Raw genomic sequence first — 23,480 nt, 5'->3', positions numbered from 1 at the left:
AGCAGCGAGAGAGCCGGCGAGCACTGACCTGCATGGCACTCTTCCCCAGCCTGACCACTTCGAAAAGCATGACATTTTCCATGCCGTTCTCCTGGTGGTGTCCGTTCATGCGTCCGGCTCCTTTCCCCACTCCTTTGCCCTTCTCTCCAGGGCCCTTTTTACCTTTCTTCGCCTGAAGTCACAGTAAATGGGTAAACATCGCAGGTCAATAATAGGGAAACGGATGACATCAGAAATTTCTGATGTAATAGCATCAAATGGATCAGTTTAATGATGAGAAATGATATCAGTCTACTCATACCTTTCCTTTTCCAGTAACAGCATTTCGAACATCAGGATCATCAAAGTCGGTGTCTGATGAGAATCGTGTGTCAGTGTCCCTGTTAACACACACAAATCGATGTCAACAGTTTCTGTAACCCCTAAAGAGAGGAAGGGTTCTGTATATGGCGTTTATACGTTTTAGGAAACTTACTGAGGGTAATGATACTCTGTTTGTAATTCCGGTGCGGCTATCATTTCTTTAACATCTTCTGGTGCACTTCAACTTGTCAAGGGCTTTGTCTTCATAAACACAAGACAACAGTCTCTCATACACCTAGAACACATACAAACAAATAATCCAATATTCAATAACACAACATTTAATACATAAAACCAACGAAATGTGTAACATACAAATATAATAAATACCAACAACAAAACTATGAATATTATACAGAAACTATATTACTAGCATAATCTATATTTTGGTTTAGCAGTTTTTGTAAATATGCTCAACTTGAACACTCATAACACTAATTACAATCTGCTGCTTTGTTTACAACAGTAAACACATATAGTGTCCATCAGTACAGGTAGGCAAGACAAGTAGGGTTTGGTGACCACTAAGGGGCAGTATGACTCTACAACTGCAGTCATGACCCAGTGACTGAGAGAGAGACACGGTCAGTGTGAGGAGCCAGAGAGAAGCCGCAGGCTGCTGCACCTTTTCCAGTGCAAATGATCTCTGCACATATCTCCAAGTATAGAATTAAACCGTATTAGATATAAAAGAAAATATTTTTTTAAAACAACCGCAAAAAAGATGGTCTAGTCAAGTTCAAAAAAGCTTGTAAAAAGTTTAATACGGGAAGATCTCAAACCCGCTTTCCCACAGGAGCATCATGTTTTCTGAAAATTGCACTTTGCACTTTTAACTGTCTGCTAAAACAAAGTAGAAATATTACATTTATAAATCAGGGCTCCAGACTAACTGTTTTTACTAGGAGCGCTGTAACCCCTGACTGAAATTTTTAGGAGCGCAAGCAGAAAATGTAGGGGCACACCTTAAATCAGCCTGCATTGCAATTATTGACAAATACTTTGATAATTAATAGATTTAACTCACAGAAATTACAATGTGCAGTTTTATTTTCATTTCAGAGGGATATGACATCAATAACAGGGTCGTACAGAATCTGCAGACTTTTTTGTTAATTCTGTGCTAAAGTTTTGGAAAAATCAGCAGAATTCCTTGGAACAGTTTTAAATGCGTTTACATTTGTACAGAAATGTAAATATGTGTAAATGTGTTTTAAAATACTACCCGTCTATGCATTTAACTGCAGGTGACAGTGGTTTGGTTCTGCTCATCATTAAAAAAAAGGCAGAGCCAACAAAGAAGCTTTAAGTGCTAAGTAAAGAGACTGTTAAACTCTGAATACACCAGACCAAATTAGTACTCAATTCGTTTGAACCAACAGAGACCGTGCATGTCATTTTGTATAAAAAATTATATATTTGATTGTTTATAGTGTTAAAGCAAAATGAAAGGGCTCATCTTAATGCGTTCTTATGATGATTTTATTGTGTATTGAGGACACTTTTCATCTTGTTCACAACACAATGTAAAGATAACTTCACGTAAACTTAACAAGAGCATTCGCCTGTCGTTCATGCTGTGAACGGATTGGAAATGATTCAGTGCTGTCTCATGTAATCAACAGATAAATAGCGTAATTCTGAACTCCTCTGCGGTTCGTTTTGTTTTAAACGTCTCAAATATCAAATCATTCATCCTCCTCAGGCTCAAAAAATCTGTCACAGCAAACAGCGAATCATAGTAATGCACTCACATTGTGTCTGTAAACTAGTCAATGATGAGCTGTGACCGACGCGACAACAGCGAGTAACATCAGTCACCCAGCCGTGCACGGTGCGCAGCTCCGAACTCTCCCCTTCTCACACACATAGGCCTACACTGGTGGGCTTGCTATCTACTCGTCTTTTCACATGAGATATAACAACTAGAAAAAAAGCCAAATTGTCAGGTTGCACATGCGTGAGTACTTGTAAAAATACACTCGCGCTGTCTCAAAAACTGGTCACAAAACCTGACCATTTAGTCGCAGTCTGGAGCCCTGTAAGTGCATGCTGGAACAACAACGGTCTGGGCTCTAGACTCATTTTTCCCACTGGTCGCAATGGTGCGGCCCACTTTCTCAGTTGGTCGCACCAATTTACAATTTGGTCGCACACTTTTTTATAGGGCTGTGCAAAAATATCGATACATGTAACTATCGCAACATTTTTTTTTCCGATAGTGTATCGATAGTGATACCTCTACTAGGGATGCACCGATACCATTTTTTAAAGACCGAGTATGAGTACCGATATTTATTTTCTGGTACTCGCCGATATCGATAACCGATGCCTGTATAATGTACAATAAAGTTAATAAACCAGTATCTTACTGGTACATTTTCTTTTGTTTTTAGGTCTACTTAAACGTAAGTACTATTTTTTTAATCAAGTTCAATTTTTTAGTATAAGTAGCACAATTTAACTAGCACATTTACTTCAGTTTACTAAAGTAAACAACATACCCTGTGATAAAATTATAAAAAATTTAAGGGGGGTGGTGTGGTAAAATTGTAAATTTGTCAAAAAAATTGAGTGTATTATAACTTGTTCAAGTCAACCGGACTTTTATTTTGACGGGACGCCGCAAAGAGCATTTAAGGGCGTTTTCACACCTGTTTATCGATTGCTTTGTTCCGAAACCGGGGGTTAAATCGCTACAATATTGAAATTTATTTTAGTTTGGTTCGCATTCACAAGGCAATATTTCCAAACGGACCAAACTTTGTTAATAAAAGTCACGTGCGAGTAAACTCTCCTTCGATTGGTCAGAGTGCATCTGTTTATTTTCCGGCCGGTAACGCGAGTGATAATGAGCGTCAGCTGCACGTTGTCTCACGTATCTCACGGCGGAGCTCACGAAGCATAAAAGGAGGAGAAGGACGAGAGAGAACCAGGCCTGGATTTTATGTTATGTTTTATTGTGTTTGTGTGACCGGCAGTCGACTGTGAGGGAGCTGTCAGCACTTTACTTTCATTTTGTTGTTTGTTTATTTTATTAAAAGTTTGGTTTAACGTTCGCCGGTTCCCGCCTCATTCCTTCCTTACTTTGAACATTGTTACAGGGAGCCATTAGCAAAACAATCCCTTTTGCGTCACGCAACGTTACATAATTACCCATCATACATTGTGATACAGTCTGGTTCGTTGGTCCGTTGGGTCGGATGGCTTTCACACATCTACTGAACCGCTCCAGAGTTCGTTTGCAATCGGGTCGAGCTATTGTTTTGGGGCGGATCCTCGCGCGATTGCCGTATTCACATATGCCTAAACGAATCGAACCAAGAGAGAAAACGCACCAGGTTCCGAAACAAACCCTTATGTGTGGAAACTCCCTAAGTTAACCGGACTTTTATTTTGACGGATCGCCGCAAATGGTGTTTGTTTATGTGTTTGTGTCCTCGTGCAGTGAAACGCTGGTGCTGAAAGCTCCACAAGCACAATGCGTTCAGTACACGCAACCGCACCACTCTTTCACACACGGTAACGTAAAACAAGCAGAATACATATTTAAACAGTATCTGAATATTTCGTTAACTGTTACGTTAGCTGTTCAGCGCTAATTTCTTGTTAGGAAATGCCTGGATTCCTCGATTCCATCCGCGTTTTCCGCATTGCGGAAATCATAGGGCTCTATGGCTGTGTCCCAATTCGGGGGCTGCGTGCTTTGAAGGCTGCATTTTAAGACCAATTGCGTCAAAGCAGCGCGACTGAAGGCTGGTAAGGCTGTCCCGATTCAAAGGTTGCTTCAAAAGCAGCCCCAAAATGCGACCTTATTTCCGATACAACAAATGTATCCTTCACAGCTTTGGCTATCCCGAGATTCATTGCACGCCTGTAACGGCTTGAAAATTTTTAATAATCTATCAAAACTTTAGTTAAATTAAAGTATGTAATTCACAAAAACGGTCAATTTCAGAGTTTTAATATTATATATGATGTTGTTAATTAACATTATTGGTGCATTACTGTGTTTTTTGAATTTGTAAGGTTGGTTAATTTAATATACTGTTGGGCTGTTTTAATCTACATATTCTCGAAAATAAAATATAATTTTGTTTAAAAAAGTCAGAAACGTCTCTGCTGTGTCATCATTGGAGTTTGGGTTCCTCGCCACAGCAGAGCAGTGCAGTGTTGGCTTGCTCACCGGGACACTGCATTTATTTATTCATTTATTTATTAGATATTATTTATTATAATGATCTTGCTTGGTCTATAAACACCATGCACTGTGCTGTGTTTTACCTTTCTGTGTTTTTCTTATTTGCTCCTGTAAAGCTGCTTTGGAACAATGCACATTGTGAAAAGCGCTATATAAATAAAATTGAATTGAATTGAATTGTGTCCTGCTGGCACCACGCAACAGGAGCAGCAGGTGACGCAAATCACGCAATTAGGAAATCCTCCGCGAGGCTAGACCGTCTCATTTCAGTTCACTTCTTGGACTTTTGAGGCTGCGTGCTTTGAAAACCAAGTCCTCATTTTTAAGTCCGCGACGTTAAAGGTTGCACGCCCCTGAATTGGGACACAGCTTATGTATGTCACGTGAGGTATCGGCCTTTGGTATCGGTGTGTCATTACTAGTACGAGTACATGAGCTTGGTATCGGGTCGATACCGATACTGGTATCAGTGCATCCCTAACCTATACTATTGATTTTTTTTTTGAAATCATGTCATATACAGGTGCTGGTCATATAATTAGAATATCATCAAAAAGTTGATTTATTTCACTAATTCCATTCAAAAAGTGAAACTTGTATATTATATTCATTCATTACACACAGACTGATATATTTCAAATGTTTATTTCTTTTAATTTGATGATTATAACTGACAACTAATGAAAATCGCAAATTCAGTATCTCAGAAAATTAGAATATTACTTAAAACCAATACAAAGAAAGGATTTTTAGAAATCTTGGCCAACTGAAAAGTATGAACATGAAAAGTATGAGCATGTACAGCACTCAATACTTAGTTGGGGCTCATTTTGCCTGAATTACTGCAGCAATGCGGCGTGGCATGGAGTCGATCAGTCTGTGGCACTGCTCAGGTGTTATGAGAGGCCAGGTTGCTCTGATAGTGGCCTTCAGCTCTTCTGCATTGTTGGGTCTGGCATATCGCATCTGACACAAATATAACTAGGGATGTAACGATACTTCGTATTACGATACTTCGCGATGCAAAAATGTTACGATGTGCATCGTAGAGAGATGGGGATATTTTACAATATGTTTAATTCTATTCGTTCAGCGGTCAAGACGCTACCTACTCTGCGTCAGCGCATCACGTGTGCTTATCTCACATATGCGGTAGAGAGAGAAGCACAAGACACAATCTGTGTCTCCAAGTGGTTTACAAAGCGTCATATTTTCCTTCACAATCGCCGTTAAAACACAGCAAACTTGAAGAGTAACTGCTGGCGAGTCACCCCGAAACTCATTACAAAGGCAGCACAAACGTTTTTAAATGTCAATGTTAATTTATCAGCTAACATGATATGCAACATAAATTAAGCCAAAAGAAACCAGCGCTGTTCCGATCAGAGAAGCGATGAAGTGAGTACTGTACTGTATATTAAAAGATCGAATGACATGCTAAAAAACAAGTATGTGATCTGCATGATTGAAGAAATGTAATACAGTTTATGTAATATGTCTTTTTGAAAGATTTTTCTCATTCATTACTGTCTCAAGCAAAGACAGCCCAGCTTCAAAGAGACACAAGCCAATAGTGTTTAAAATGTTAAAATTCTTTATTAAGTTTTATGTGCAACAAAATAAGTTACTGAAATTGTTAATATTTTGAAAATAAATGTTATTTGAATTTCAGTTTCATTTTTTTATTTTGTTCAAAATAACGAGATGTGTATCGTATCGTGAACTCAGCATCGAGATATGTATCGAATCGTGATCTGAGCGTATCGTTAAATCTACCTGTCACTCTTCTCAATCCTCCTTTATTGCCCTCTTTGCAAAACACAGAGTCAAACACACAGACAGAGGGAGTGCACAAGCTCTCTACTCGCTCTTTCCTGCACTAATCACAAGCGAGTCATTCACCACTCATAAATCACATTAAATGTTAAATAAATCTTTGGCGGGGCAAAAATATGTTTTACGGACTTGCACCAATGCGACCCTGGGAAATTTCACCTCGCACGTAAAAAAAAAGATCGCATTTGTGAGCATTTTGTTCGCAGTCTAGAGCCCTGACGGTGCAGCTATACTCCTTAAAAACTCCCTGAAATGACCTTAAACGAGATTAATCGCATTGAGTGTAAAATTCAATAATGAATTTAAAAGTCGTGTATTGTGCACTTTTATTTTAAAAGTACTGCTATATGAACAAAAGTGCAATAAGATTTGGTTTGCAAACAATTTCAACAAATAATGTGCTTTTTTACAACAGTATTTCCTTTACATAGTAGCATTAACAATTTTAACTTAAAATATTTCTCGTAAATCTCAACTTAAACATGAATGTAAACAAATTAAACAAAACCATCTGCCACTGCCAGGGGATTAAGTCTAGTTTGATATAATGATTAATTTTATTGCTTTTACATACTCTATTTCAACACAAAGTGTACTGTATTTAAAGTGTATTTAAAGCACATCTTTAACAACAAAATTATTGTATGCTACTTTTTTCTTTATCGCAACAATTCGTATAAGGAGAACACAATTCCTTTAATATGAGTGAATGTTTTGGGCCCGTCCTTTGTTGTTTGATGAACATTATAAACATATCTTTATTATGCTGCTGCCCCTTTAAGAGCGTTCTATACAGATATACGGATCTAATACACTGTGACGAGTCTGTTTTGTTTCCCAACTGTTAACGTTCATAAAACGGACTACTTTTACATGGACCCTTGCTAATTTGGGAATTTTGACGTAATTTTGTGTTTAATTGTCCGTTTCAGAGTAAGAAGACGTGAAAGAGAACTCAGTTTAATAGTTTGTGCTCCGACTCTCTAGGTGCGCTAGTTTAAACATGTTTTCTGCATTAGCCTCATACTGCATACATTACACTGACGCAACAATTCATTATCGTTGCCGTTTTGTACCTTTGTTTTGTTTTGTATCGTTGCCGTTTTGTAGGAAATTTCTATATTCTGCTGGCTATTCATTTCCTTCCGCTTTATCATCAATAGCATTAAATAAACCTTACACCCGCACATATTACGTCTTTGTGGGGCAAGGGCACTGATAGATAAATGCATGGCTGAAGGAGGGGAGACGAAATGGAGTGGTTTGTTCTGTCAACTCCACCGTCTGCAAGAGTTTTAAAACGAAATGTCTATGTAAGAGTTCGGTACCTTTCCATTCAGTTCTGGTGTTCCTGGTTAATGTGTGAGCTTCAGGGGTGTCGTTTGTAAACTAAGTTTTTCCTTATACCAGGTTACCTCTGAAGTCACATAAATTGGCCGACATTGCAGCCTTTTTTAAACAAAAACTGAGGGAATTGTTTTTGTTGTCTGTGGAGGGTTTTTTGTGATAACTATTTTCTAGGGATGCACCGGAATGAAAATTCTGGGACGAAACCGATACCGAAAATTCAGGATGCACTAGGCCGAAAACCGATACCAAAAATTTGTTTTAAAAACTTTGAAATAGTTTTTATTGAATTCTATTAATAACACACACTAAAACCACAAAAATTAAGGAAAACATATTTTAAAACAATACAACAAATATAATTTTCCTTGTCGTTTTTTTCCAATCATCTAAACATTGTAGTTCTAGAATTATTAGGCCTATATGCATAACAGTAGTCAAGTTATAGTCAAACTTAAACTCATATAAGAAGTTTATATATGGTGCACAATCATTTTAATGAAAATAACAGGCAGAACACAGAGGGGCAGTGAATCTTTTCATATAAACAGGCTTAACATGAGCTTCAGTGATATCAGCACCTGCCGGATGACGGTCCACGTGAGATACATCATCAATAACTGACAGTTCGTTCCGCTGATCATTCACGTCTGTGAAGAGTCTGTTGTGTTTAAAGTTCGGCTTTAAAACGAGCACGAGTCAATGCACGTGATCTCCGACAATAAAGAAACATAAAGCCGAGCTTGCGTGTCATTTCTGTTCGCTGGTTTTGAGCTTTTATTGTTATATGTATTAGTTTTAGACTTTGTTATGGCGCGCTAATATGACCGTCCTTTGATAACAGCTAGCGAGAGAGTGAACGCGAGCACTGAAGGGAAGCGCGGGCGCTGGGTATTTCTGCCAGTTTTTTTCTTTCACCCGAAACCGATAATGCCATTTCCAGCCGAAATTTTTCAGCAGCCGAAATTTCGGTGCATCCCTACTATTTTCCAAGCACAACACACTGAAATTAATAAAAATTTAATAGCTTCTTTATTACGAACAACCCCCCCCCAAAAAACACATTACGAAAAAATACATAATTTTATGTGTTTGTCACAAACTTTCAAAGCACAAATTTCAGTCAGTTCTGTCAGGTATGTCACATGAGGTATCGGTCTTTGGCAGGGCCGGACTTAGGAGGGTGGGGGCCCCTGGGCTTGAGTTGTTTTCGGGGCCCCCGTACTATTTAAAATCATGTGTTTGTTAGCATTAGTAAATGTTTTTTCTCTCCAATGACTAACAATAACACGTGTTCATTGGTTTACACGTTTATAATGCTTGTTTTGACAGTGGGAGCCACAAGTGGTGCGTTTATAGCGTGTAGGAAGTTTCAAACATACTTAAATGTAAAATCCAATCAACATTAATAATCAACATTATTAGTCCCCTTGATATTGTATAGTTTTTGACATAATCATACAGCCCTACCATTATGTATTTTAAAATTAAATTTATTGATCCATAATAAGAAAACTACTAAAAAGGAACAAATGTGTGTGTTCTCCCTGTATTTCTCGAGGATGTTGAGAGATTATACGTCTTGGATCTAAAATTTGAGAACACCTGCATTAACATGAAACCAACAATGAGCAATACAGTTGTCAGCATTTATTAATCTTGTTTATTGTTAGTTAATGCCAAATACAATTGTTCATGTTAGTTCAGGTGCATGTTTTTAAAAATATTAGTAAATACTGAAAATAAAGATTAACAAATGCAGACATGTAATCTAATGCTTAACTAATGTTAACAAATGCAACGGTGTAAAGTGTTAAAAATATATTAGTATTCTATTGCAATTCCATCAGTAAAGCATATGACAGATCTATGAGTTTGAAATGCACATTAAAATTGTATTCATATAATGAGATGAAACGTCTTATTATGGCTTAAATAGTTTCATAATAATGAGATGGGTCCATAGTTTTGTAAAGTCTAGTTAACTGAGGTTGTGCAGGGCAAATAGGGCACCCCTCTGTTATAAATCGTTTTAATTACTTTATGACTAACATAACATCATTTTAATGTCAAATTCTTAAATGTAAATCTAAGAGACAGTTTAATGCAGCTCACAGGCCATGAATCCATGAATGGTATATCTGCAAGGTATCATCTTAATTTAGCATTTACATTTTGCCAGAGATCTCAACGTCAGAAATGAAATAACTATCTAAACGCAGTTTGTCCCTTCACGCGTCCCGTAGTTCGGTTGTTTTAACTTTGTTTATTAGTTAGCAGAATGTTTTCATTTTTTATTTACATGGATGGATTTAACAGTGTTTGCGTATTATTTACAAGAACCGCTTATGGCCACAGAACGGGAAATATTTGAAATAAACTCTATATTACCTGTTTTTATTCAGAGATGTCTGCAGAACACAACACTTTTCATAACACGTTTTTTGTAAAAGCAAAGAAAGTGTAACAACAACAACAGCTAGTAGACTCTACTGCATCTACCTGTCGATGAACCGATCTGTCGTCTTCAGTGAGCGGACACAGACTGTGAGGCGCGAGCGTCAAATGGAAAACGCGGAGTGGAATCATATAGCAGTGTAATAAGAGAAAGTTTTTCGCGGGGATGTGAATCCTCTCTACTCTACTTCGGCTACCGTTCAACTTCGCCTACCAAAGGCGGGCGCCAGCCACGTCGGTCCGCGAGTTTCAAAGGAGAAATAACTGAAATAAAACCGGAGGGTGGCGGCCTGGCGGGAGATGGTGACAGGTATGCTCTGGATTCTCTGCCTAAAGATCAAGGTGTGGTGCCATGGGTGTAAAGAATCATTATTTCCTAAATGCTGTTCTTTCGCGTTCTTGTCTCTCAGTTTTTGGTTTTCTTTAAGCGCGGCACTGCGATTGGGCTTGTCAGCCATTAGAACAAGCGTCTTAATGAGCAGACAGGTTTCAACTGCGGTAAACGTAACGGATAGAATCCACATATGACCAATCAGGAAACGCCAACATGACTGACGGAACGATTAGCCAATTAAACGACATCGTTCCTTACATAAGGCAGTGCTATTGAACATTGGTAGGCCAATGCACAAAGTTTAAATGAAAAATAAAATGACTGGCATATAACTAAACAAATCAAATTAACGACAGCAGGCGGGCCCCCTGAAGGGCTGGAGCCCAGTCAAGGCCAATGGTAAGTCCGGCCTTGGTCTTTGGTATCGGTGTCTCTTTATGAGTACGAGTACATGACCTTGGTATTGGCCCGATACTGGTCTCTAGAGATGTTCCGGTATCCTTTTTCCCTTTCCGATACCGAGGACTGATCCGATACCTGGGTGTGTATCTGTAAACAGCTTTATATACTACTATCCCTGTGTGAATTGATAGAATTATTTTATGGTGTGCTTAAGACTTAACCCTTAATAAAACATGAACAAATACATACAGTAAACTAGAGTATTTTTATTATCTGAAAGATATTTGACAGTAATTTTATTTTTCTTATGTCGCAGTTTTATTGGCTGGTTGTTCACTGAAATACTGCCCAACAGTGGACATACTGCCATCACGTTTTCATTCCTTCTTCGTTGCTCTAAACCAGTGGTCACCAACCCTGCTCCTGGAGATCGACCGTCCTGCAGACTGCAGCTCCAACCCTGCTTCAGCACACCTGTCTGTAATTATCAAGCAAACCTGAACACCTTGATTAGATAGTTCAGGTGTGTTTGATTGGGGTTGGAGCTGAAATCTTCAGGACGGTCGATCTCCAGGAGCAGGGTTGGTGACCACTGCTCTAAACAGTGGTTGCTTGTGATGACACAGCATAACTTCCTGTGTTTGCATTCTGAGCAGCGAAGAATAAGTGATTTCCCATTTGCAACGTTTAGCAAAGCTAGCGGGCATAACTTGGTCCTGTTTAAGAAAACGGTATAGGATGGTACATGGATTCAAGTACTCGCCGATACCGATACCAGAATTTTGTGTGGTATCGGTGGGATTTCCGATAGTAGTATTGATATCGGAACAACCCTACTGGTATCGGTGCATTCCTAACTGAGACAAAAATCTCCTAAAACAATGTTGTATAGTGCTACATATCTCTGAGACAGCTCAAAAACAATGCAGACAATGCCAACAGGGAAACGCTACTAAAATTAGCTTTCTCATATCTTATATATGTTTTGTAACCGTTTAAAACACTGTTTTGTAACAAGCATTCAACCAATCAACATGCTTGAATCTCTGATTTTTTTCTAGGTTAGACCCTGCTGCAAAGCTAAAATTCATTCCTCCAAAAGGAGTATCTAAACTAAAATTCTTCCTGGTTAATCTGGTAAATAGTTCCGGAACTACAAAATCGTTCATGAGGAGGAAAAAGACCCCATTAACCGTGTCTGTCCAATACTTATCACGTAGGGGGAGGGACATTCTCATTCAAAGAGTAATTTTGAAAGACATACATTTGGATACTATATTGCACAACAAGTTATACAAAATATTTTCTTTTGTGTTCGACAAGATAGATGTTTTGACTTCAAAACAGTCTAACACAGTCAGACGAATTTGTACAGTCTTACTGTAATACCACAATACGTACCAATCACTGTACACTACGCACATTGTGTACATTTGCAGCTGTGTAGTTATATGTAAATTACGTGTCAATCGTTATACTATGGTTAAACACTTCTACAGAAATGTTTACTGTGTAAATGTGTACAGGAAAATGTCTATTGTAAAGTATTGTAGTTCTTTGTTACTTGTAATCTGTCATACTGCCATGTTGGTTGGAACTGCACCCAAGTTTTTCACCTACTGTTGCACTTGTGTATATGGTTGAGTGACAATAAAGGGATTTGATTTGAAAATGGATCACTATGACCTATCGTGCCCTAATTTGGAAAAGTTACAACAAAAATGACCCACAAATGCATTTTCACTGCAAGTTTACATAAAATGTATGTAACGCGTATGACAAAGAAGGCTGGAAAACACTGCTAGACAGCATTCTGCTCACAAAGCCATCAACCTTTTTTCATAAAGTGGTAGGCAGCTGTAGTGTTTAGTACAGAGGCTGTTACTTTTTGGAAACATGCATAAGTAAAATCAGGAAAAAAAAACATAATATATGCAAAACGCCAGCACACAAACAAAACTGTAGGAGCACTAGGAACTAAAGTGCTAATGTAATGATAAAGACTGATCTGAAATGTTAAATGTGCCCGCTGTTCAGAATGAAAACAAGGGGGCGTGTCTCCCCGAGTCTGTCATATCCCGCTACATGCTGATTCGTTATCCAGACTTCACAGTTTCCAGGAAACGCCGGGGCTGCATGTCTTACTTCTCTGCCCATATAAGGATATAACACGTCCGCCCTCCATTTTACAGCATCCAATCAGAGGGCGCCAGTAACATTTGTGGACGTAAACATGAAGAGAACAGGGAGACGAAACCCAGCCACCACTGTAAAAATGACGCATTTATCCAATGCCTATTATTTCTATACATTTACGAACATTCTAATAATATCAAACACAAGATCTGCACCGAAACATTCACAAGTTAGCTACTCTTTAAGTTTATTAGATTAATATTATTAGCAACAACTTTGATTTCAGTGATACATAAAGAGGTGTGGTTTTACGTACTTCGATGTGTGCAAATGAAGAGACATAAATTACACTACATTTTTTAGACTTTGGCAAACTATAAATAACGGCATTTAGATATGATTATTGAGGACATACAATCGCTTGAGTAACAAAGCCCGAAAAACAGACCATGTATATACATAAAGGCGAGGATATTAACAGAAGAACAGGAAGAAAATGGCAGATGCTTAACGTTATCTCTGCACCAAATGCAGGGCAAAGCGTGTGCTGAAAACGTGGGAACAGTTATGTAATATCTACGAAGTAGCAATAATTAACATTTACAGTGCACGGGAGAGGTAACCTCATTATTTATTACAGAATAAAAAGAGATGCGGCGGGAATTCAAAAGCGACGGCATCATAATCGACAAGGCGTTTGAAGGAAAAGTGGCGCCAAACGACGCTTCCATCCACATCCATTGTGACAATAGCACCAAAAGCTAACGCGACGATGACAGTGACAGCCGAGCCCAAAATCCACCAATACAGCCCCATCATTTCATTCCGTGCTTTTACGTTACTTTATTCAATTAACGCTTGGACGCAATATCACGCGTCTGTCAAAATCATTAGCACACATGGCCTGGCCTCTCTCGAGAACAAATGTTTAGTTACTTTGTTGTTAAATAAAACGAGACTGGACTGAGTCTTGACATTATAACTGCAGCGGTTTCCCCCTCAATCCTAAAGGTACCGCATAGTAATATTATACGATCTGTTCGTGTATGGAGCTAATAGATGAAGTTGACTGCTGAGCTCAGGCGGACGCTCTCAAACTCCTCATCGGGCTAACGTTACTTGCCACTATTTTGCTCGATTACTACCAGTGTTTTAGGTAAAGCGCAAGATTATCGACAAGCCCTCAATGGCCCTGAACGACAAGCCCTCAATGGCAAATACAGAATATCACTGCGAAATCGCACACTATTTGAACGGAACGAACAATAAGGCGATCAGAAGGGGAGAAAATCTCCATCTTGAAGTCAATCCAGCACAGCTGTTTTCGGGATTCTCCATTTTGGCTCCTCTCGTTTCCACTCATCATGAACGCGAACCGCGCACCTACTGCATGTTTACATACAATGCGTAAAAACGGCCCGCTCGCGAGTTTGATACAGAAAATACGTAATGTTATTAGCATAATAGGTGCGACATCAGCTTCTCCATCTCGGAAAGGGGGGGGAAATACATCGCGTCCTCGTCCTCCATCTTGCCTCTCAATTTGTGTTCCTGACTGTGCTGGGTAAGGTTAGCACGCTAGCTAACGATTTACCTACGAAACGCCATATAAAACACGCACTACACTTAATCATAAATTACAATAAGACCATTTATATTCTAAAGAAAAATGACCAAGTGCTTTGTTGCACAAATGGAGCTACGGAAGCGCAGCGCTTCTTCTCTCAGATCCGGTCCCTCGCTTATCAGGCTAGCTCGGCTAACACATCATCCAAAAAACCCTAAAGCCACTAATTTCTATAAATCTCTCCGCCATTTTATCACTTACCCAGTTGTCAGGGCCGTCTCCGGATTGTTTATTAAGAGTTCTTGACGAGCTAGATGAACTCCGGTGGGTTAAAAGTGCGCGTTCGCGGCTATTTCATGGATGTAGTTTGAAAGTGGCGGTCAGAGGCGGTTTTGGACACACTCTTACCCCGCTTGCTCCGTTCGGTTTGTTGTTCCGATCACTCAGAGGGAAAGTGCTGGTGTGGAGCTGACACCTGCCGGTCAGTGGTGGAACTGCAGCGGCCTCTAGACATCTAGTGGTGGGAGCAGGGAGTGCAAGCGCTCAGTGACTGGTTTACAGTAGGCAAAGACTACTTTTAATGTGTTATCATCTCATATACATTTATCAACAATTGTATGTATAATGTAGTGATCAGGAAGTAGATTGCGAGTTACTTGAATGCTATGAGCCTATGTTAAAAATAATCAGAAACAATCTATATTAGGAATTACCATTTAATTGTCATAATTGCAATGTTTATACTTAAAATCAGGAGTTATGCTGCAGAAATGTGTAATTAAGAAAAAAAACTGTTAAATCGACATTAAACACATTATTCTCAATTGTGCTGTTGTGAATGAATTGTACATGATCATGTAAAATCATAAAGTACAATGAAAAGATTATTTAAAACTCTATAAAGGCACTATGGTAGTTTACATCAGAGTATTTCTTTGTACATAGGGAAATCAGCTATATACAACGTACGTGTCACAAAGTTGTTTTTGGAAGATGGACTATAAATAATTTACTTAAAATATATTAGAAATCAAATGATGTAGTGTGCTGCCCATCTATCAAAAACAAACCATTTTGTGACCTAACGAAAAAAATAAAACATTTTTACTGAACTTCTTGTATATCTCTGGATATACGCGTACATATTTACATATACACTCATCTACACAAAGCATATACACTTTAGATGCAATTACAAGGAATGTCTGGATTGTACAACATTCAGTGAACAGAGTTTAATTTTGAGTTGTGGTTTCTTGGATGTTCAAGCATTGTAGGTCTTTATCTTTTGCACAATAGTGACACAGCAGATGGGACACTTAGGCAAAGATTCTGAGCATTTTTGACAAGTGGCCAGGTGTGCACAGGGAATGAAGACGATGTTAATGTCATTGTCCATGCAGACCTTACAAAGCTTCTCTCTCTGGAGTTTCTCAAGTTTTGTCATGGGGTCATCTGCTGAAATAAATAAGAAATAAATGTTAAAACAACAAGCAACAGAACCGAGGAAATCACCCTAATACAGCAAAGGAAAACATAATGGTTAACAATATAGCCATTAAAATGTCTGTCTTCCTAAATACATTTTCTTAATACAAATGGAAATCTTAATATAAATGTATCGTACATACTGTTAAGTAAGAGTACGAGTTCCAAGTAGTATTGTACATATCTGATACGTGTCAGGTTTTAAGACCCCCATTCATACAAATAAGTGCAAAAAGAAAAACATGCACTTGCCAGGTTTTTCAGGAACATCTAAATCACTCTGTTGTTCAGCGATGTCTTGAATAAGGGCCTCCACTGAAGTATAACCCCTACTAACTTGACGTAACTTCTGCAGAAGGGTGCTCTCCACTTTGGTGGGGTCAAAACCCATTTCAACAGCCTTCTTTCCAATCTCTGACTGCATGACCTTTTGTGCAGCTAAAGAGTAAAAAGATATATAAAAAAATGTAGACATACAGTATATATAATGGATAACTATGGATGCACTGGATTTACAAGTACATTAAACTCAGAGGCCCTTACCTTCCTCATGACTTGAAAATCCATTCTGACTTGACCTCTGTAGGAAGACAATATTACAAATATTTAAGACTTTCATAAAATATAGTCTAGATATGAACTTGACACAATCACAAGTGGTGTAAGGGGTTTATCTCTGTGTCTGTCTGTCTGTCCGTCCGTCCGTCTGTCTATATCTATCTATCTGTCTATATATCTATCTGTCTGTCTGTCTGTCTGTCTGTCTGTCTATCTATCTATCTATCTATCTATCTATCTATCTGTCTGTCTGTCTGTCTGTCTGTCTGTCTGTCTGTCTGTCTGTCTGTCTGTCTGTCTGTCTGTCTGTCTGTCTGTCTGTCTACATCTATCTATCTGTCTATATGTCTATATATCTATCTGTCTATATATCTATCTATCTGTCTATCTATCTGTCTGTCTATCTATCTATCTATCTATCTATCTATCTATCTATCTATCTATCTATCTATCTATCTATCTATCTATCTATCTATCTATCTGTCTATATCTATCTGTCTATCTGTCTGTCTATATCTATCTATCTGTCTATATATCTGTCTGTCTGTCTGTCTGTCTGTCTGTCTGTCTGTCTGTCTGTCTGTCTGTCTGTCTGTCTGTCTGTCTGTCTGTCTGTCTGTCTGTCTGTCTCTCTCTCTCTCTCTCTCTCTCTCTCTCTGTCTCTCTCTCTCTCTCTCTCTCTCTCTCTCTCTCTCTCTCTCTCTCTCTCTCTCTCTCTCTCTATCTATCTATCTATCTATCTATGTCTACATCTATCTATCTGTCTACATCTATCTATCTGTCTATATATCTATCTGTCTATCTGTCTGTCTGTCTGTCTGTCTGTCTATATCTATCTATCAGTCTATATATCTGTCTATCTATCTATCTATATCTATCTATCTGTCTATATCTATCTATCTGTCTATATCTATCTGTCTGTCTGTCTGTCTGTCTGTTAGTGGTTATGTATATGATGGGTAATGACTCACTGAATGGTGTCCGTTAGGACGTCTCAGTTGCACTTGACTGACATATTCATTTCCTTTTTCTGCCAGAAGGAAACTGCAGCTGCGGGTCAATTATAATACTTAAATCTCAATGAATGGTCATACAGTGTAATATATATATATTATAACCCATATGTCTATGTAAAAAATAATAATAATTACCCTGGATAGTACTTGGCGTGTTCCTCCCATGGATCCTCATCAGGCAACCAGTCCTTCACTCCTCCTCCACATTTAAAACAAATCACTTTGTCTCGTTCCCCTGCACAACCAAAGCCAACAGTTTGTTCAATACACTCCAATTCTGTTGAATCAAAGCTATTTCTCAAAAGTTTTTACAAGTGTAGTACTTCATATGAGTAGCAAAATAAACTTACACGGAGAAACATTTTGGAAATTTACATACTAGCAAATTATATTATAGCTGTATAATAGCAGTTAATACCTGTACTGTAAAAGCCAGCTCTGGCCAGTCTCTCATGTTCTATAGGATGCTGTGTGCTTCTGAAGGTATCAAGTCGTCCTTCAAAAGTCTCCAGAGAGCCTTCCCGACCATTCACTCTGCGACTCTGTGTCGCCAGGGGCACATTGCCCACATCGTGGCCCAAGATGAAAAAGCAGTTTGGGGAGTATTTTTCATGTTCGCTCCAGGGATTATCGCCCTGCTGCCATTCAGCCAGCATCCCGCCACAACAGAAACACTGCACATGGTCTTCCCTCTCAAGATAATACATGCCCGCCTCCGCCAGGTCGCTGGGCTGTACTGGCGAATTCGCCGGCCAATTACTGAAAGTTCCCATTCGAGCTTCCTCACTCTTCATGTGTGGTACCTTGGGATATACGGACTCATCCATAACCTCTCCCGTGCGTAGCTGGAACGCCATGGCTTCGGCCTCTTCATCATAATCGGAGCCGTTGTGAAGAGCACTCAGGCCATGAGTACAGTTGAGAAACGTGCAGGCTGGAGATGCTTGCTGATGCCTTCTTAATGGGACATCCCCTTCGTTCCAATCCTCCACTGTTGCACGGCAACTAAAACAGCGCACCTTGTCTGCCTCTCCTGTGTAGTAAAACCCCGCCCGGGCCATCCGCTTCGCTGAAACTACTTGAGAACGAGGGAAGTGCTGGAAAGAATGAAGCCGAGCATCCATTACTGACAAGCCTGCATCATCGGTCTCAAGTCTGCCGTCATCACTAGACTGTGCCATAGTTGCTGAATAAAAATGTCTGTTCAAGAAAAAAACAATATTAATAATAATAATCAAGTATACAACTTTTTTCATATTTATAATACCAACAAGGTAAAACCGGATTTTTTCATTTTCCAAAGTATGTGTTGCTATGCAGTTGCAAAGGTGTTCTGGGTGGTTGAAAGTCCGCCCCTTAAAGAGATAGTTCACCCATTTAATTAATTTAATCACCCTCATGACTCAAGTCATTCAAACTTGCATTACTCTGCAAAACTCAAAGGATATTTTAAAGAACGTTGGTAACAAAACAACACTGACCCCCATCGACTTCCATTGTATGGACAAAAAAAAACACAGAGACATTTCTCAAAATGAAAAAAAAAACATCTTTCGTGTTCCACAGATGAAAGAGCCATGTACAGGTTTCAATGACATGAGGATGAATAAATGATAACTGAATTTTCATTGTTGGGTGAACTATCTGTGAAATGATCTTCTGGTTCACTCCCCTTCTATTGATAATGCCTCCTCTCTAGCTAAAGGTCATCTACTCCACTTTATGGAAGGAGGTACAGCGTCATTTCCATGACAACTACGCAATAGTTCAACTTGAGTCAACGATGTGAAAACGGTGGGCTGACCAGAACATTCCTTAGATAGGCTTTCCTGAAATGTGTTGCGTCTGCATTGTTTAGCCATGATTCATATCTATCATATTCATATCTAATAGTACATTTCCCCGACAGATATACACACACCAAAAAACACAGTTTGACCAATGAGATTTTTCCTTTAGGAATTTACTTGAACAATATAAGACTGAAAAGTAAGAAAAGTAAAATCATGCAATGTCTATCAAAGCTACACTAGTTTCTGTGCCGATAAAGGCACAATGTGTAATCTTTGCAGCTGGAGGTCGCAAAACGATAACAAACGCTGGGAGTTGTTGTCTTTAGCTCCACTGAGGACGGATATCAATCGCCGGGACTCACAAATCATTATCATTGATAACATAATGAAATGTGTTGTAACTGTTACAGATCTATCGGCATTACACATCAATGTATCACAAATGCAACTCGACAGTAACACTTTCAAAGTACTCTTGCGATACTTTATTGTCATCGGTCTGCGCACTGCCACATGAAGTTTCCACTTATCATTTCCACGGCAGTAAAACTCACGGAAAACGGACAAGACATCATAATGGGCGATGCATAAAGATTGGTTAAACACTGGTTAAAATTGTGCATTTCTCTGAATTCACAATTCGCTGGAAACATTTAAAATAATGCAAAACATTGAACACGACTTAAATACAGTACTATGCTGCTAACTAATGTTTTTGGATATTTAATACAAAAATTCACATATTGTGCCTTGAAGAGAGAGGGGTGTTGTGTCACATGTCTTCAGCATGTGCAGAGATTCAAACCATCATGGCATGCCAATAAAAACTGCATCTACACAATCACAGCACTGACATGCCCTCCATGACACACTACATTATACATTAATGTATAACAAGTTTTTACAATACATTGTACACTGTGAAATGATTTAAATGTCTTATGTAACTCCTAAACACAGTGGTGTGACTAAGCCTCATTTCAGCATGATATAACACGTGTTTGGCAAATATTAACAAACCACACCACTCCTAATCTTCCTCCTGCGCTCTGTTGCATGAAGCACGTAATGCACTGTATGCGATACATTACAATATAGTACAATCTTATAAAAGTTAATTGCTTCAGTATTGAGCTTTCACATTCAACTAAATTTGTCCAGCTGAAAAGAAAAAAAGGTTTCGTTTTTACATTTCATGCGAGCTCCAGATTGGAAACCGTTTGTCTTTCCTGCATTAGCGATCCAACACACCACCATATCAGCTGACGAGACAAACAATAGCCGACCAGATCTGACAGGATAGTCGGACTTTGACCTTTAACTGACAACCAAGCATTTAGTTAGCTGCGTCTAACGTGCTAGCGTTAGCATTAGCTTGCCCTCTGTGGGTTTTTTAAGATTCCTGTGGACGCGTATGGACGAAATACACGTCTAACTTACTTTACCTTTGATCAGGAAAAGCGTTCTTCAGTTGACAACAACTTCAGTTTTTCAGAGACTCCGAGCTGTACTCATGTCCTACTATGCTTAAAAGAAGAAGGCGGCAGCCATATATATGTGCCTCAACGCTTACTACGGTGAGTGTGCGTTGCTCATGAATATGGAATACGTCCGCCCAGAAAGCATACGCGGAAGCGAAAGCTTTCTTTTTAATATTAATTAGTGTACATGATTGTACCTCTGGATTGGACGTGGTATTAGTAAATCTTCAGAGCGTTAAATAACGTCACTTAAATATTTATAACAGAAGTGAAAGTTGTCAAGAAAGTGGTCACTGGTTTCCATCTGCATGTACTTTTAGGGAGTTCTGTATCATACCTCGTATTTTACGAGAAAAGCCACCACACATTTACCTTATTCCTATTAAGTAGGAAGAGTTTGGTTCCAAAATGAGATAATGAGATATTCTTCAAAAATCATGTTTTTTATTATGTTATTATTATTGTAATTATTGTGTTTGTTAGCTGTTTTTTTTAGTTATTATGGCTTAAACCAAAACAAACCAACTGTAGTTTGATTGATATTAATTTGAATCAGTGTTGGGTGTAACTAGTTACTAAGTAATTAGTCATTATAATCTAATTACTTCCCCTTAAAAAAGTAAAGTAAGGGATTACTCTTGTTTTTTCTGTAATTTAATTACAGTTACTTCAGATGTAATTGAACTAAATACTGTGATATGTATACAATAATGGAATTGACATTAAAATCCAGAGTCTAACTTTAAAATGCATGCATTAATATATCTATCATACTAATATATCTTTCTCACATTTGTAATACTTTAGTCAGTTAATAAGAGTACACAATGTATTTATTTGAATGAATTCGTGTAGTTTCGTGTCTATCCTTGAATCACTTAAGGTTGATATAGGATATAGAAAGTAATTAGTAATAAGTAATTAAATACTTTTTGGAGAGAGTAATTTGTACAGTAATCTAATTTTACTATTGAATATGTTATTAATAACTAGTAATTAATGACTTTTTCAGAGTAACTTACCCAACAATGATTGGAATGCACAATTAAAAAACATAATTTTTGAAAAACAAAATGTACGGAGTTATCGCTTTCAACCTCTTCATGTGTAACCATGTGCCAGATATGAGCTAAATGATCAAATATTCTCCCACCTTACGTGTTTTGCGCCAGTTTGACAAAAATAGAAAATTTAAGAGACAAGCACGATACACAGTCGCACACAGATCACAATGATCAGAAACCCTGTCTATTTTAATTCAATTAAAAACTTTAAAGACTCTAAAGAATCTAGGATAAAGGGAACCTTAAAATCTGTTTAAACTAGTTATTCAACTAATGCTAATAGTGTAATTGTGTAAATATATATAAATGTATTATACTATCATGTTATGGATGAGCATTAGATCCGTAACTAACATTTACACTCTCTATATTTATGTAACGTCACAACTGAGAATAATTCACAACAAGTGATAATCTATATGTATTATGCTTTCCCTACATGGCATTACATTCATTCAGATTCAGTATCGCAAGACCACAGTTACTACATGGCCATTCATTTTGCCTTTGTGGCAATTATAATGTTTCAATTGCGTAAGTGGGAATCTGTTCTCCAAAACCAGTATTTCTGCATTTTAAAAGCCTCAAAGTGATTCTTCATGATTTTAGTGAAAGTATAGCTAAAGCTTAAGTGTGACCTGAAAGAATGTGATGAAGAATCTGGTTTATGTGTAGGGTCCCTACAGCAGGGCACGGCTAAATGTCAAACCATTGGGAAATAGATAAATTCACACCAGACAGTCCCTATGTAGGGGCAATCACATGTGTGAAACTGGTATTTGTAGGTTTCTAACCAAAGGGAACATTACCACCTACAGATAAAGCTTGGGGACAGTCACATACAGGAAGGCCCATATGTAAATTTTTAACATTTTTTCAAACGGGCGTGTTAAAGGGAACCCAGTGTATAGAGAGATGTATGGCTTAATACGTTGAAATAGTCTTACACTACTAGCATTTGTCGTTAGAAACACATCAAATATTTTAAATTCTTTAAAAAAACTAAATGTAATACTCATTTTAACCTAAGGAGGCCGCCATGCTCGTTTTCGATGACGTAAAATATGTGCAGGCACAGCTAGGCAGCCAAACTAAACACAGACACACTAATCAGTTCTTCAGTAAATATAAGATGCTGTATGATAATATATATATATATATATAAATAATGCTAAAATAATAAAGAAAGAAAATTAAGACGCTTGGTGTATTTTATACATTTTAATATTGTTGGTCAGAAACAATACAGACATACATATTAATAACCAAAATCATTTAGAATTTATTATATACACAATGTTTTAGCCATTATAAAATGCATTTTATCCAGATTTTGACTTTTTGATGTTACATTTACATTTGGCATTTTATATTATTTACATAGGCTTTTATCCAAAGCGATTTATTGCATTATCCCATACATTTGTTTCTAAGTAT

At 38.1% G+C, this 23,480-nt stretch overlaps 2 protein-coding genes across 6 annotated transcripts in view; both read right to left on the bottom strand.

Moving 5' to 3' along the window:
* The window catches only part of stag2b (STAG2 cohesin complex component b), a 33,189-nt gene extending 18,118 nt beyond the window's left edge, over positions 1-15,071 (bottom strand). For 2 of the 4 annotated variants that reach the window (XM_057348865.1, XM_057348868.1), the window contains exons 1-4: positions 14,905-15,065; positions 476-598; positions 302-380; positions 29-172 (exon numbers count right to left, since the gene is read on the bottom strand). In XM_057348865.1, the coding sequence (XP_057204848.1) occupies positions 29-172; positions 302-380; positions 476-519 (267 nt within the window). In that variant the 5' untranslated portion in view covers positions 520-598; positions 14,905-15,065. Of the gene's footprint in view, positions 1-28; positions 173-301; positions 381-475; positions 599-14,340; positions 14,639-14,904 lie in introns of those variants that run through there. The other 2 variants (XM_057348867.1, XM_057348866.1) reach the window with 2 other exon arrangements.
* Positions 15,072-15,203: 132 nt separating this feature from the next.
* On the bottom strand, positions 15,204-21,093 carry xiap (X-linked inhibitor of apoptosis). 2 transcript variants are annotated; one of them, XM_057348869.1, is made up of 7 exons: positions 20,944-21,093; positions 18,124-18,905; positions 17,841-17,940; positions 17,661-17,739; positions 16,675-16,711; positions 16,384-16,569; positions 15,204-16,101 (listed from the first exon to the last, which is right to left on the bottom strand). In XM_057348869.1, the coding sequence occupies exons 2-7, from the start codon at positions 18,884-18,886 to the stop codon at positions 15,908-15,910; spliced, it is 1,359 nt and encodes a 452-aa protein (XP_057204852.1). In that variant the 5' UTR covers positions 18,887-18,905; positions 20,944-21,093; the 3' UTR covers positions 15,204-15,907. The 2 variants fall into 2 exon arrangements, with proteins under 2 accessions (XP_057204852.1, XP_057204853.1); XM_057348870.1 differs by having other exon boundaries at positions 15,204-16,098.
* Positions 21,094-23,480: the final 2,387 nt, after the last annotated feature.

Source organism: Triplophysa rosa, linkage group LG13, assembly GCF_024868665.1.
Source record: "Triplophysa rosa linkage group LG13, Trosa_1v2, whole genome shotgun sequence".
NCBI lineage: Eukaryota > Metazoa > Chordata > Actinopteri > Cypriniformes > Nemacheilidae > Triplophysa > Triplophysa rosa.
The sequence above is the reverse complement of the archived record's forward strand: the minus strand, read 5'-3'. Positions and strand labels throughout refer to the sequence as shown.